The following is a 12,810-nucleotide window of genomic DNA, read 5'->3' on the forward strand; positions in this document are numbered from 1 at the left end:
CCAAAAAGAGTTACAGACATGGAGAAATTCAAATCGGTACATTTTCAGATAATGCTTGTTGCAGACTCTTTATAATCTAACAGGGCAGCAGAAAATCTAATAGAAATAATTTTTTCCAACATCTGAGCATTAGACATAGTCATTTATATACTGCTACAGGATTCTGAACAATAAATTGAGCAAAACAGTAGATTAAATAATGTACTATGGAGGGAATTTTTTTTTTAAATTTCTGTTTGTTTTTTTTGTTTTGCATGATTGTCTATTATGATTTTCTCTCTATATACCCTCAGCCATCTACTTAGTAAATATGCCTTGCAGTGTGAGAGGTGTCAGGAATATTTTTGCATATGCAACAACCCCAAGCAAGAGGGATCTCATAACTTTCTGAACTGTCTAATTTTCGTTCTATTTACCCAACATATTAGTGTGCTAACAGCAATAAGTTCAGCTCTAGCTTTTGCACAGATGACTTCCAATTTTGTAAAAGAAATCGCTGCAATGATGCAGTATTCACAGTCGAAATCAGAGACAGTAAGCCACCGAGTCCCCGAGGCAGAAAACAACCCCAGCTGGTACAAGGGTCTTCTGCTGAAAATATGTCTTCTGTTCTGCTCCATACTTGTTTACAGCAACAAGCAGGGCCTTTGTCTGCTGGCAAACTTGCCCTAATGAAGGTCACATCTGTACCATCTCTTCCTGTTTGTAGTCTATGCGCTTAGATACTGGGGATGCTATAATGTTCTTTCTTTTGTTTGTGTGTGTGTCTGTGTTTCCCCAGATCTGCTGGTTTAGTTGTTTGACAAAACCTGCAGGTGGGATGAAAATCCGAAATTGTCATTTTAAAGGCAAATGTCATCCAAATATTTTTTCTGATAGCACAAACTGTTGCAAAGTATACGGTAGCGCAAAGTCTGCTCGAAGTCTCAGGGAAAACTGTTGAGCAGCTTTAGAGAGAAAAGCAGGACTCTGTGCCCTTAGCTTTTAGGTTGGAGGGGCATTCATCACCCCAACACCACCATGCTTTACTGTCAGTATCATGTTTTTCCAAAAGTCTTGAGGTGTTTGTTTGCAAATATTAGATCAGCCTTCGTGTTATTTTTGCTGAGGAGTGGTTTTCACCTTGGATCTCTCCCATTGATTTTTGCTCAGTCTCTCTTTCTTACTGTGTTAAATCGTGAACACTGACCTTAACTGAGGCAAGCAAGGCTTGCGCCACTTTAGATGTTGTTCTGTGTTCTTTTCTGACCCCCCGGATGAGATGTCAGTGTGCTGTGGAAGTAATTTTGGTCGGTCCGGCCACTCCTGGGAAGGTTTGCCACCATTCCATCCTCTTTCTATTTGTGGATAGAAGCTCCCACTGTGGCTTTATTGGAGTCTCAAACCCTTGGAAATGGCTTTGTAAGATCTTTCCAGGCTGATAAATGTCAGGGACAGATAGGCTGGAGTACAGTGGATTACTTTTTAAGCCTACTTCATGCTTTCAGAGAGGCACTCATGTAATGATATCTTGATTTTAAAGGTCAATAAGTAGTAACTAGGCTTGGGTGTGGCCAGTGAAATCAGACCAAAACAATGTGGTTTATCACAGTTAGGCGATGATTAAGGATGATTGTTTTATTTTCACATAAGGGCACAAGGAATAGGATAGTTTTTTTTTTTTTTTTACCTTTATACAATATTAAATGTTGCATGATCCACATTCAACTGTAACAAAAACAGTCAATTTCCCTAATGCAGGGTTGTCAAACTCATTTCTATATTGGGCCACTCTGGCATCATGAAGTCATTAAATGAGACCCCTGCACGTGTATAGATACTTCATTTAATTTCGGTTCACATAAAAGTATAAAAAAAAAATGTACAGTAACATAAATGTAGCACCCTCAGGCCTAGTTTATCTGCAAAAAAAGTTTATACTGGGGTGAGTTACACTTTAAACTCTATTCATTCTGCATCAATTTTTCCCCTTTTTGGACATTTCTGAATTGTTTTAATTTGTTGTGGGAAAACTGACATCTAGTGGCAGCATGCTGTTACTACACAGTCTAAAAAAAATCAACATTTGCTACAGGAGGCACAGGTTAACCACTTTATACAATTTAAAAGGATATATGCCTCTACTTTATGACATCATATGGCTTTTTTTGGCCGTATAAATTGCCTAGACGGGCCGGATTTGGCCCGCGGGCCTCAAATTCATAAGTAACCACTTCAAAAGATTGTGGCAGCACAGTAAGTCTTTAGTTGCATACATTTTCTTTAATCTCCGAAGCTTTAAATCTTTTACGTCATTGGCACATTACTGATAAAACAAATGCTCAATTTGACTTATTGTTTAAATGATCAACATATTTGTAAAATACCCCAATAGAACAACTACATGGAACATTACATAAACCTCACATTAGGTGCTGAAATTGAAATGATCCTTTCTGAAATGTGGTCTTTGACCTCCATTTGGTCTATGCTATACACCTTATAGATTTTTTTTCTTGTCAGGAGAAATGGGCCCGGGTTCTTATTGGTTAACACACCAAGGATGCCAGTAAACCATCAACCTACACAAAGAGTGAGTACAAGCCAAAATTGACGTTTTGACCAATGTAACAGTGTTATCTTTCTCTGTGTCACATGGATGATGTAACTGTCCTGATAGAGAATCCCTCCCTGTCTCACTGACTTATAAAAAAACAAAAAAAAAACAAAGCCAACAAAACCTCAGTAATCGGGTCTGTGAGGTCACGCTGCACTGGAACATCAGTCCTTGGGCAATAGCTGACAAATTACAGAAGGCCAGAGGAGCCATGGCTAGAAAGAGCAAACAGGTTCGGGCTTCTGCTGAGCAGCCAGTGACCCACAGGTCAGGGAGGAGATAAACTGCTTGATATAGTTTCCCTTTAAAATAAAGGGGGGGGGGGGGGACCCATCAGCTGCACTGAGATGAACACTGCAACTCTACGCCACATGGTCCTTACAACAACACTCCTGTATGCTGGCAATGTTTGGACCTAGTTCACCCAATTATCTGATTTTAAAACACCCACTCAAGTCCACAAGCATGTGTTCTGATCGTCATTTCCACCTAGCAACAAGAGACATTATAGGCTTGGTAAGGGGGCTAAAATTTTCCATTTGACAGCATAATGAAATGGGCTTATTAAAGCAACGAATTCAGCACGTCAAACCTGCTACCCTGCAAAGTGGACCGTAGGCAAAGGTTAATGGCCAGTTACGCAGCGCATCCATTTGAGGTGGACTGTCTTGGTGGCAGATGTGTTGTTAAGCTCAGAAAAAGTGACACCGAGAGGATGGATATAAGTAGTTAAGAATGGCTCCCTGACTGTTTTCATTCTCCTTCTCCTTGTTGGTAGATCTATCTGTATGACTTTGTTCCAAATCACCACATTTGTATAAACATTTTATTTACAACAAAGCATTATGCATATTTTTTAAATGCCGTCCTCCTGAGTTCATTTTGGTTTAAAATGGATTCATGTGAATGTTGCCCTGGTGAGTGTAATCTGCGGATACAATTTGTACAGAACGCTTTTGCGCACATAAGGGAATTAAAAACTTGTTGCAACATCCAGCAGGTCGACCGCGTGGCTTCTTACACACCCGATGCACTGAGTGAGCCTTGACACGAAGGGCTAAACGCAAAATGGATCAGCAGTCTACTTTTTTCCATCCCGGAGTGATGCGATTCTCTCCAATTTCAGAGATGCGCAACAGATGCAGCGCGCCGTGCGTAAACGCTACTAGTAGACAAGCTGTTATCTTACCTGTCATCGGTCTGCCAGTCCCCGAGCAACAGGTCTCGGAACCGGTACCGAGGGGGCAGCGGGAGCACCTCCTTTTCCAGTTCAACCATGGCTCACCTCTTCAAAAATAAAAAAATAAATAAAAAAATAAATAAAAACACGGAGCTGGAGAGAAATACCACCGCAAACCAAACCTCCGGACCGGGGAGGTGGCTCCCTGAACCAACAACTCCGCTCCCCTTCCTTCTGTTATTCGCAACGTAAATGAAAGACAAACGCATTGATCCGTCTCATGGCGCTGTCTTCAGCCTCCCTCTCAAAAAAAAAAAAAAAAAAAAAAAAAAAAAAAAATCCACTCCCTCCTTTCCAGCCTTCGCCAAAAAAAAACAAAAAAAAAAAACAGCTTCACTCTTAGTCTAAACGAGGCAACAGGTCGAGGAAGCTCATCTGTCGGTGCTTGGAGGGGGGGCAGGCTCCACTCTCAGGCTGAGCGCAACTGGTTGTCTCTCCCAGCAGCAGCATCCTCTCCGCCTGAGCTCCACATGGACGCACTGAGGGCAAGTGCGCAACGAAATGGGAGAGTTCGCAGATGCGTTGATAAAAAAAAAATCATGCACAAAAAGAAAAAAATACAAGCAAACACATTTAAGAAAGAGCGATCTGTACCGACTCCACACTGAACTCTGGCAGCATTACGTACTGTTCTGCAATCTGTCCCATATCCACCCTTAACCTCAAGAAAAGTCCGTCACACTCTGGAGACGTTCAGAGGCGTGGAAATCTCTGCGCTTTTCGACTGCAACTCCATGCACCGACAAAGTAGTCCTTTCAAACCCATCTGTAATTAAGTTTGGAAGAGCGCAGCTGAAATATACAAGATAACTCATCAGTTGATTTAGTGCAAAGCTTAAATGCTGTATATTCATTTGAAGACATTTAATGCGATTCTGGATGGCTTGCCAACCGAGCTGAGAGCTTCTGTTCCTTCATCCATAAACTAAATATAATTAGGAGACCCAGCCGAGGCAGAAGATGTGGAGAATAAACTAATTTTCCCTTTGAAGAAGTAATCCTATCAGAACACGTTGATTTTCTCCACACAAAATCCTATTCTTTCAAATATGAGATTTCAGCAGCCCATGTATGTAATTTTAACTCATGTCATTTTGCAATTAGCTCACATTTGTAAATGCAACATCATAAGTCTGGGCTACATGTTGGCTCATCTACAACAACAGGATTAATCTTGCAGCGCCTCTGGTCATAGGAGAAGGACTAATGAAATTCAAATGGGGTACTTAGGGGGACTGACAACAGATGTTATTCAAATTAACCTCCATTAATTAATATTAATCCTCCACGGCCTGGCCCTAACAAATCAACGCTAATGTGAGCTCAGGTGTTGATCCGTTAAGGATACCGGGGCCATTTCAATAGATGCAGAGCTGGGAGTGTGCGCAGTTTGGCGCTGCTGTGTTTGTGCACTCCAAATCATTTATCTGCTTTCATTTGATTTATTTACATTTGCTTTATACTCTTTCCTTGGAAAAAAACAAACAGAGTTGACATAAGGAAGATGCATCTACTTCGCCCTCTGGTGGTCATCATGAAGCAACCGAACACTCTGCAGCCAGTCAAAGTATTTAATCAGTTCCAGCGTGATGAGCTGTAAAGCAGTTTAAAACCTTAGGAGCAATATTCTCAATATAATAACACAGTGCTATGGAGAAAATAACAAAAATACTCTTGAAATACATTACAGGAGGTTTATAAACAGACTGGCAGGAAATTAAATAAAGAAAAATGAAATAGGAAGGCACTCCTCTGTAACCACTGGGACAAAAAAAAAAAAAGTATTTCAGAGGAAATGTTCATCTGTTTAAAACCTCTTTTAAAGCCTATTTCCTCCTATATTGTCAGAGTGTGAAATGGTAGATTAAAAAAAAAAAAAAAGATGCTTAGCTTTTAATAAAACTGTAAACGCATACACTAAAATACAAACAAGTACAAAATCTTATAAAAAATTTCATTTAAGAATAAAGTACAACATGTTTTTTTTTTTTCAGTCTGCGTTGAAAGGTTTTCTCCATTTAGAGTTTGGCTTCAAAGTCCTATTCCAAAGTCACATTGACAGAAGCTAAAGCCTCCACCGCCCAGCTGGGGTACTGATCCCGGGAAGGAAACAGTCGCTTCATGAATGTCCGTATGAACTCGGGGAAGCGGCCTTCCACGATGCTCTGCCTCACAGAACGCATCAGGGTGAGCTGTAAAGAGAAAGGGAATGGATAATGTGATTTCTGTAAACCTCTAGAGGTACATAATGATCTGCTCTGCATGTTCACAGAGGAAAAGGTCAGATTCAGGTCAGGATCTTCTGAACAGTTTTGTTTACATATCAACCTTTTTTAATGTGGCAGCAGGTTGAATACTTTTGTTTTTGCTGAAGTTTGTTAAATACCTTTAAGCCAATAAAACATAGGAAGGAAAAGGGAGTTTCCAAGCCACCATACCAAGTTAAAGGTGCCATATATAAAAGTTAGTGACATCTAGAGGTTAAATAAGAGAAGGCAATGATATCCAATATGGAGGTCTCACTTTTGCTTCCAAAACATTCTGACCAGCTCAGCCTTGGACAAATATCCTCTGGGGGTGTTTTGGATTTTTGGTCATAGATCCTTTGTGTTTTGCAGATTGAAAGGTAGGGTCCTGCAGACTGTGATTGCCTTCCACAGATACCATCAGGCACAAGCAGGTTGTTATCTAAAGCTTTTAGAACCTGGTTGAACGTTTCTGATCTTGTGTTTTGTTCTTCTCTAAGCCATTCCCTGAAATAAATCTCTGAGATTTAGTGGAAAAAGTGTCTTGTGTCCTACAGGGAACGTGATATTTATATATTCTTTAGACAGAATGGCTCCCAAAGCTCTTTCATGTTTTTAAGACATAAAAGTAGAGGCCATGATAAATCATTTCCGTTGTTTGTTTGTTTATGAGATATGATTCTCTGTAACTTTCAGCAGAAGAAACAAACTGATCTGGTAGTGGGGGAAATACAGTACAAAAATAAAGAATATGCTATGACATAGGTGCATAAGTGAGCACACCCTTTGGCTGATAATTTGTTGGCACACCTTTTGATTTAATTTCAGATGTCAATTCTCAGTTGAAATTATTTATTATAGTCTTATTTTTTGCCCAAGTCTCATTAAACCAGGAATTTTGCTGTATTCGCCACATGTGAGAGTAAAATCCCTGTGAGCAACATGGGTATTTCTTCAATTTCAAACCACCTGATATTCAATCATTTCTAAATCTTAAGTGCTTTGAGTTTGATGGAAAGATCTGTTTTATAAGACTCACAAAAGCAGCATTGTCCACGAATAAAATTGGGTTTAAAACTGTTACAATAACAAGCAAGCAACCTATACAGCAGTGGAAAAAAACGTCAGCATTGGCAGAGTAAATGCATCGTATCAATGTAGAGTTTTAAACAGAGTAAATGCATATTTGGAAGAAGTAACCAAAGTAAAAACGGAAGTGCCCCTCAGTGACAAGCCTAAACTACTACAGCTTGTGGCTGCTAAGAGTTTTAGAATAAAAAAAAAATCCACATTATTCATAAAGTACCTCACATTCTTGGTCTTCATCCTTACAGTAAGCTTTTACAGCACATAGAAAAATATTTGTCTTTTATGGCTGTTCTCGATTTAAAAAAAAGCACCTGCAATGCTGCTATGCAACCCAAACAAGCCGTTAGCCAAGCTATCATTACTCGTCTGGCAAAGCGGCAGCATACCGACTGAAACCCAGTTTTTTAATAACTCCATCACATTTTTCCAAAAGATCCTTGCGACGGAAGTAACTGAGACTTGATTGGATTACACTTACACAATAGGATAATTTCTGCTCCTTCAAAACAAAAAAAAAAAAAAAAAAAAATGGCAGAAATTCAGGAAAGGGATAATTATAATTAGTCTGAATGTTTTTGAAGCCACCATGACTCCAATTGGGACCTCGTTACAAACTTGTTATCCAATAATTATTCTGCGGTTAAACTGATCTTGTAGGATTTTTCTAATACTGACCTGGTAGGCAATGTTGTGAATGGTGACGTGATGCATGGCGGCAGTGTCACTCTTAAACAAGGCATGCAGGTAAGCCCGACTGTGTCTGAAATAAAAAATAAAAAAAATAAACAGTTAAAAGGAAAACAGGAATTTACATATACGGGTCACATTTCAAGAATTTTCTGCAGATAACACAAGACACCACTGATGTCAGAACATGTGTCAAATAGTAAATAGCAATTCAAAGCCAATATAAGTCAGACTGCATTTATTAGTAAAGTTTCACGTAAAATCATCTCAAATTGAAAATAAAAGCTAGAAATAAAAGAGTGCAACCTCCATCTAGCCCGGCATGAATTATAAAAGGTTATTCATCCACTTGCCTCTTGCAGGTGGGACACTGGCAGTCAGGGTCTATGGGCTGAAAGTCTTTGGCAAACTGCTTCTGCTTCACCTGAAGAGACCCCCAAGGCACCAAGGCGGAACCAAATCTCTGGGAGACGAGAACAATCGCAGTCACAGACAAACTTGGAACCCCTTTATGGATGAAACGCTTTTAAAAAAAAACATTCCTGGTGTTTCTGCAGCAGGCGCAACAAGGAGAGCTTACCGCGGTGCGGGTCGGGAAGACGCAGTCAAACATGTCGCATCCCAAAGCCACACACACCACCAGGTCCACAGCATACCTGCAGCACGAGAGGAATATATAAATAGTTGATTTACGTCTCAACGGCAAACACACAGCGTCGGTCTAGAGTCGCGTGCCATGCGAACACACCCAACGCCCATCAGGTAGCGAGGCTTTTCTCGTGGCAGGTGGTCAGTGCTCAGTGTGACCATCCGCCAGAAGTCGTCCTTCTCCTCTCCTCCACTCAAGCCGCCAATGGCAAAACCAGGGACGTCCCGTTGAGTCATTTCTGTACGATGGAAAACCATTTGAGAGTAAATATCTGTATGTATAGACATATTTCTATGATTGCTTTGCACAGAGGGAAAAGACAGATCCTTAAACCTTTCAATACATGCCCAGTTCAACCGGCTCGTATTAGCTGCCCACCGCACGGCTCAGCCCGCTTGCGAGTGTTTCAGGAGTTTTTTTTTTTTTTTTTTTCCAGGGTCAGCACGGGTTCCTACGGCCCTGCTTAACAGCAGGGTCAAACCGAACTGACTCGAGAGGAGTTTTGATGTGAACACAATGCTTTTCAGTGATTGGCCAAGGGATGAGGAGAAATTATGTTTTCTCCAAAGAAAAACCAGAAAACCTGAAGAGCGAAATATATAATTTTACTATTTACAAACCATGAACCAAGCCTGAAGGGGACATGGTCAGCTTTCAATATGCAGAAAGCTGATCATTAATTTCACACACACTGGATGGACACTTCCATCACCGAAGTGTCCAACCAGCCACCTCATGCGGCTGTCTGCTGACACAGCAGCCCGCAGCCAGGAGAGTCAGCACAAAAATCAAACCTATAAAAATAAATTTGCTGTAGTTAAAAATCCTTTAAGCTATTAAAGCGTTCTCCTCCTGCTTCTGTCGCTCAAACACACAGTTTCAAAGCAGACAGCAGTTCATAGAAGCTGTGCCTTATTTCATTATTAGATGTGGGATCCAGATATTTATGCTGGTGGTTTACTCCTGAAAAACATCCAAGACAGTCTTGCATATGCAATTACACAAACATTATTTGTATTTTTCTTTTCTTTTGTTTACATTTTATGCATAATGATGTATTTTTTTTTTATTAATTTCCCACTTCTCTCAGATTTCTTTACAGAGTCAATGCTGCAAACAGGGCGTGGGGCAGGGGAGACGGGAGCTAAAGGTCGTTTCCCTCTTCCAGACATTTCTAGGCCGGTAGAAACACAAACCGCGGCAAGATACACTGAGTAGAGAAGAGCGGAGCTGGGAGAGCTAAAACGAGTAGGGTCAGGGGAACTGTGGCTTCCGGGGGTATCTTAAAATGTATAATTTTCGTTTACCGTCCAGACAGGCCTTGCGCAGCTCTGCGTCTAATCCTCCCTGGATGATGGCAAAAAGGTTCTGTCTGTCTGGATGTTTATTAGCGGCTATACAGCGGTCCAGCCAACGAATGGATCTATGCATGGCTTCCTCCACCCGCGGTCCCCTCACAGTACTGCTGACCACGTCGTCCAGCTGCATCATGATGTCCGACCCTGGATCAGGAGCAAAGAATTTGAGCATTGCTTTGTTAAGAATTAACAGCTAAAATACTCTAAAACTAACTTGGAATATGTTTACATTTAGCTAACCCAGACTGTTCTGTATGCTGATGGACTTCTCCGGACTCAATAAGATCTCTTTGCCATCATACGGCGACTTGAATTTGACTCCTTCCTCTGTGACTTCTGAGAGTTCAACAAGAGACACCATCTGAAATCCTCCGCTGTCCTGTAAGAAAAGGAGGAGGGAAAATAAGTTTTCTTTATCGAATCTCGCCCCATGCTCTCTGGATATTTATCATAGGGCAGCACAATATCAGAAAATCATGCATATTATTGTTAAATACTGAAATAAGTTTTTTTTTCCCCATGTGTCGCTACCACACTTTCAACACTCTTTGTGACCTTCAACATAGGGCTGGGCGATAAATCGAATTAATCGATTAATTCAAATTTACAATTCATTAAGATTTCATTTTTAGAAAATTGGGATTTTATTTTGCAAGTGAATTCACTGTGCTTCTATGACGATAACGGCTTGCAAGGCTAAATATACGTTTAGGACAAAATATTGCAAAGAGGAAACTTTTTTTTTTTTTAACCATAAGACGAGGCAAAAATTCGGGTCAATTCCCAGACAAAATGCTTGAAATAAAAGCAAGTTTATCTTTTTTTCTTTCATTTCTTTGAAATGTGAAAAGCAGAGGGGGAAAAATCAATTAATTGGATTTGGTATAACAAAGTAGCCACATCGCCCAGCCCTACTTCAACATCTGGTTCTTCATCATCTGCATCAGCTGGGGGTAACTATTACAGCGAGGCACCAATTAATTCTGCAGACACTCTGAACATAATAACTAAAAAATACTATTTCAATAACAGCTTGTGACACTGCTTTTGCGATGACAAGATATTGAAATATACTGCATTATGCAACCCTTGTCTATAAAGTGCTCTCAGAGCTAAAATTTAATTCTAAACATTATGTTCAGGGCGATAAACGCATACTCACAGTTAGAAGATTTCTCTTCCAGTTCATGAACCCATGTAAACCGTTTGCCTTCTCTATCAGCTCAGGTCCCTGCAGATAGTGAAGTAAGAGAGAATTGCACACTTACACTCCCCTGCAAATGCTTTGTAACAGTGATGCATTGTTCAAACGTTTGAGTTTGACATCAAAAGATTAATATAGCTTGATAGTTGCTTTAATTTAGCAGCTATGTACATCTGGATTTAAAGTTAGAGGTGTAACCCCTATAAGAACCAGATAGCTCTCTGTGGATGTAAAATAAGCAGATGAGAGAAGAGATGGAAAACCATTTGCAATGTCTTAAAGAAGAAAAGGTTGCGGTTTAAACTATTTAAATATTAAGCTGGTCACAAAGTCTCCAAAGTTTTATGGATTGATAAGAGCAAAATAAACATTTTGCAAATTGCTAGAAGGGCTAAAAGATCTGCTCATGGTGACAAGCATAAAAGATCATCAGTGAAACACAATGGATGTGATGTGATGTCTCGGGCTCGCATAGTTTATTCTGGTACTGGCTCATTAATCCTCATTGACTAATTGCAGCACTATAGTAAACTCAAAAGTCTACCGCAAAAAAAGTAATAAAACGAATAAATAACAATCTGTCAATTTAAAGACGGCTGAAATCAAACTGATTGAGAGATTCTTCACTGTGCAGAAAGATTTTGATCCGAAGCGACAAAGGAGTTCCTCAGCAGGCCCAATAGGTGTAGACTATATGACTGACTCAAAGCCCACTGTGTGCTCATTTTACCTGCTGTAGGTGACTAAAAGGACTAAGGCCCCAAAACAAGGAACAACTGAAAGAGAATGCAACGTATCCCGGAAAAGAATCACAAAAGAAGAATACATAGATTTGGTGAGATCCATACCAGAGGGTTACAGTTATTGCAAGTGAACGATCTGCAACTAGCTGTTATGTATAATTCCGTTTAATCTATTTTAATTCTGTTTGTTCCAATACTCTTGATCCTCCCAAATACTCCTGTGTAAGTATTATGAGTTGTGTTTCAGGAGATACTGAAAAACTGAAACATTGGCGTCTTGTCTCTTAATCTTTTGATGTCATGCCCATATATTTTGGAGTTTATAGCAAAGGAAGCACAAATAAACTGTTACTATGTTTTGAGGGGAGTATATAACCCCTAAATAAATTGCATCTTAAACAGATTTAAAATAAAATAAAATACACATTGCATATTGGGATCTACCTACCGGCCTCATGCCCAGGTGGTATGTGTTTCCCAGACAAATCTGACAACCGAGAACCTCCAGCTGATCCACAGTGATCCCCTTCAGGGTTCCCTGCGTGCCAACAGGCATAAAAACCGGCGTGCTGACGGTGCAGTGAGGCAGCGTCAGATCACAAGCTCTGGCTTTGGTCACAGGACATTCGGCAACAATCCTCAGAGAGAGGGGCTGGACTGCTGTTAAAGCTTTCTTAAAAGACATGCTGCTTTCTTTGATATTCCCATCTGCTTCTGAGTTTATGGTGGCAGCCATATTCCTCTGACCGTTGACATGAACAGGAAACGACTGGCAGTCGCACTAACCAATTAGAAACAGGCTTCTTGTTCAAGCTGACGAACACGCCTTTTGAACAACCAATGAAAACGCAGGTCTGAGGAGAGTCGTCTGAATTAGCCAATAAGCGACTTGGCTTTGAGTGGGGGGGAAAAAAATGGAGGCGGGACTATTCTCGCCGGTTTCGATATGACGTCACCTCCTCAAACCGGATAGCGTTTGTGTAGAGGAAGTTTTGTTT

General features: G+C 40.4%; 2 protein-coding genes across 3 annotated transcripts in view; both read right to left on the reverse strand.

The window, feature by feature from the left end:
* The window catches only part of LOC105932034 (potassium channel subfamily T member 2), a 60,885-nt gene extending 56,776 nt beyond the window's left edge, over nt 1-4,109 (reverse strand). For both annotated transcript variants that reach the window (XM_036129074.1, XM_012870997.3), the window contains exon 1: nt 3,786-4,109. In XM_036129074.1, the coding sequence (XP_035984967.1) occupies nt 3,786-3,874 (89 nt within the window). In that variant the 5' untranslated portion in view covers nt 3,875-4,109. The remainder of the gene's footprint in view (nt 1-3,785) is intronic.
* A 1,284-nt stretch (nt 4,110-5,393) lies between these two features.
* On the reverse strand, nt 5,394-12,804 carry qtrt1 (queuine tRNA-ribosyltransferase 1). Its single transcript, XM_012870988.3, has 9 exons — nt 12,261-12,804; nt 11,028-11,096; nt 10,106-10,244; nt 9,815-10,009; nt 8,607-8,745; nt 8,439-8,514; nt 8,212-8,321; nt 7,847-7,931; nt 5,394-6,028 (listed from the first exon to the last, which is right to left on the reverse strand). Exons 1-9 carry the CDS (start codon nt 12,546-12,548, stop codon nt 5,876-5,878), a joined length of 1,254 nt encoding a protein of 417 aa, XP_012726442.1. The 5' UTR covers nt 12,549-12,804; the 3' UTR covers nt 5,394-5,875.
* Between the last annotated feature and the right edge of the window lie 6 nt (nt 12,805-12,810).

Source organism: Fundulus heteroclitus, unplaced genomic scaffold (assembly GCF_011125445.2).
Source record: "Fundulus heteroclitus isolate FHET01 unplaced genomic scaffold, MU-UCD_Fhet_4.1 scaffold_135, whole genome shotgun sequence".
NCBI classification, from domain to species: domain Eukaryota; kingdom Metazoa; phylum Chordata; class Actinopteri; order Cyprinodontiformes; family Fundulidae; genus Fundulus; species Fundulus heteroclitus.

What these genes read in the sequence shown, in the direction of transcription:
- qtrt1 (XM_012870988.3), bottom strand. Translation starts at nt 12,548, where the DNA reads ATGGCTGCCACCATAAACTCAGAAGCAGATGGGAATATCAAAGAAAGC. An exon ending in ACCACCTGGGCATGAGGCCG is followed by an intron (nt 11,097 to 12,260) that starts GTAGGTAGATCC and finishes CACTATCTGCAG; the next exon opens with GGACCTGAGCTGATAGAGAA. An exon ending in CAGCATACAGAACAGTCTGG is followed by an intron (nt 10,010 to 10,105) that starts GTTAGCTAAATG and finishes CTCCTGATCCAG; the next exon opens with GGTCGGACATCATGATGCAG.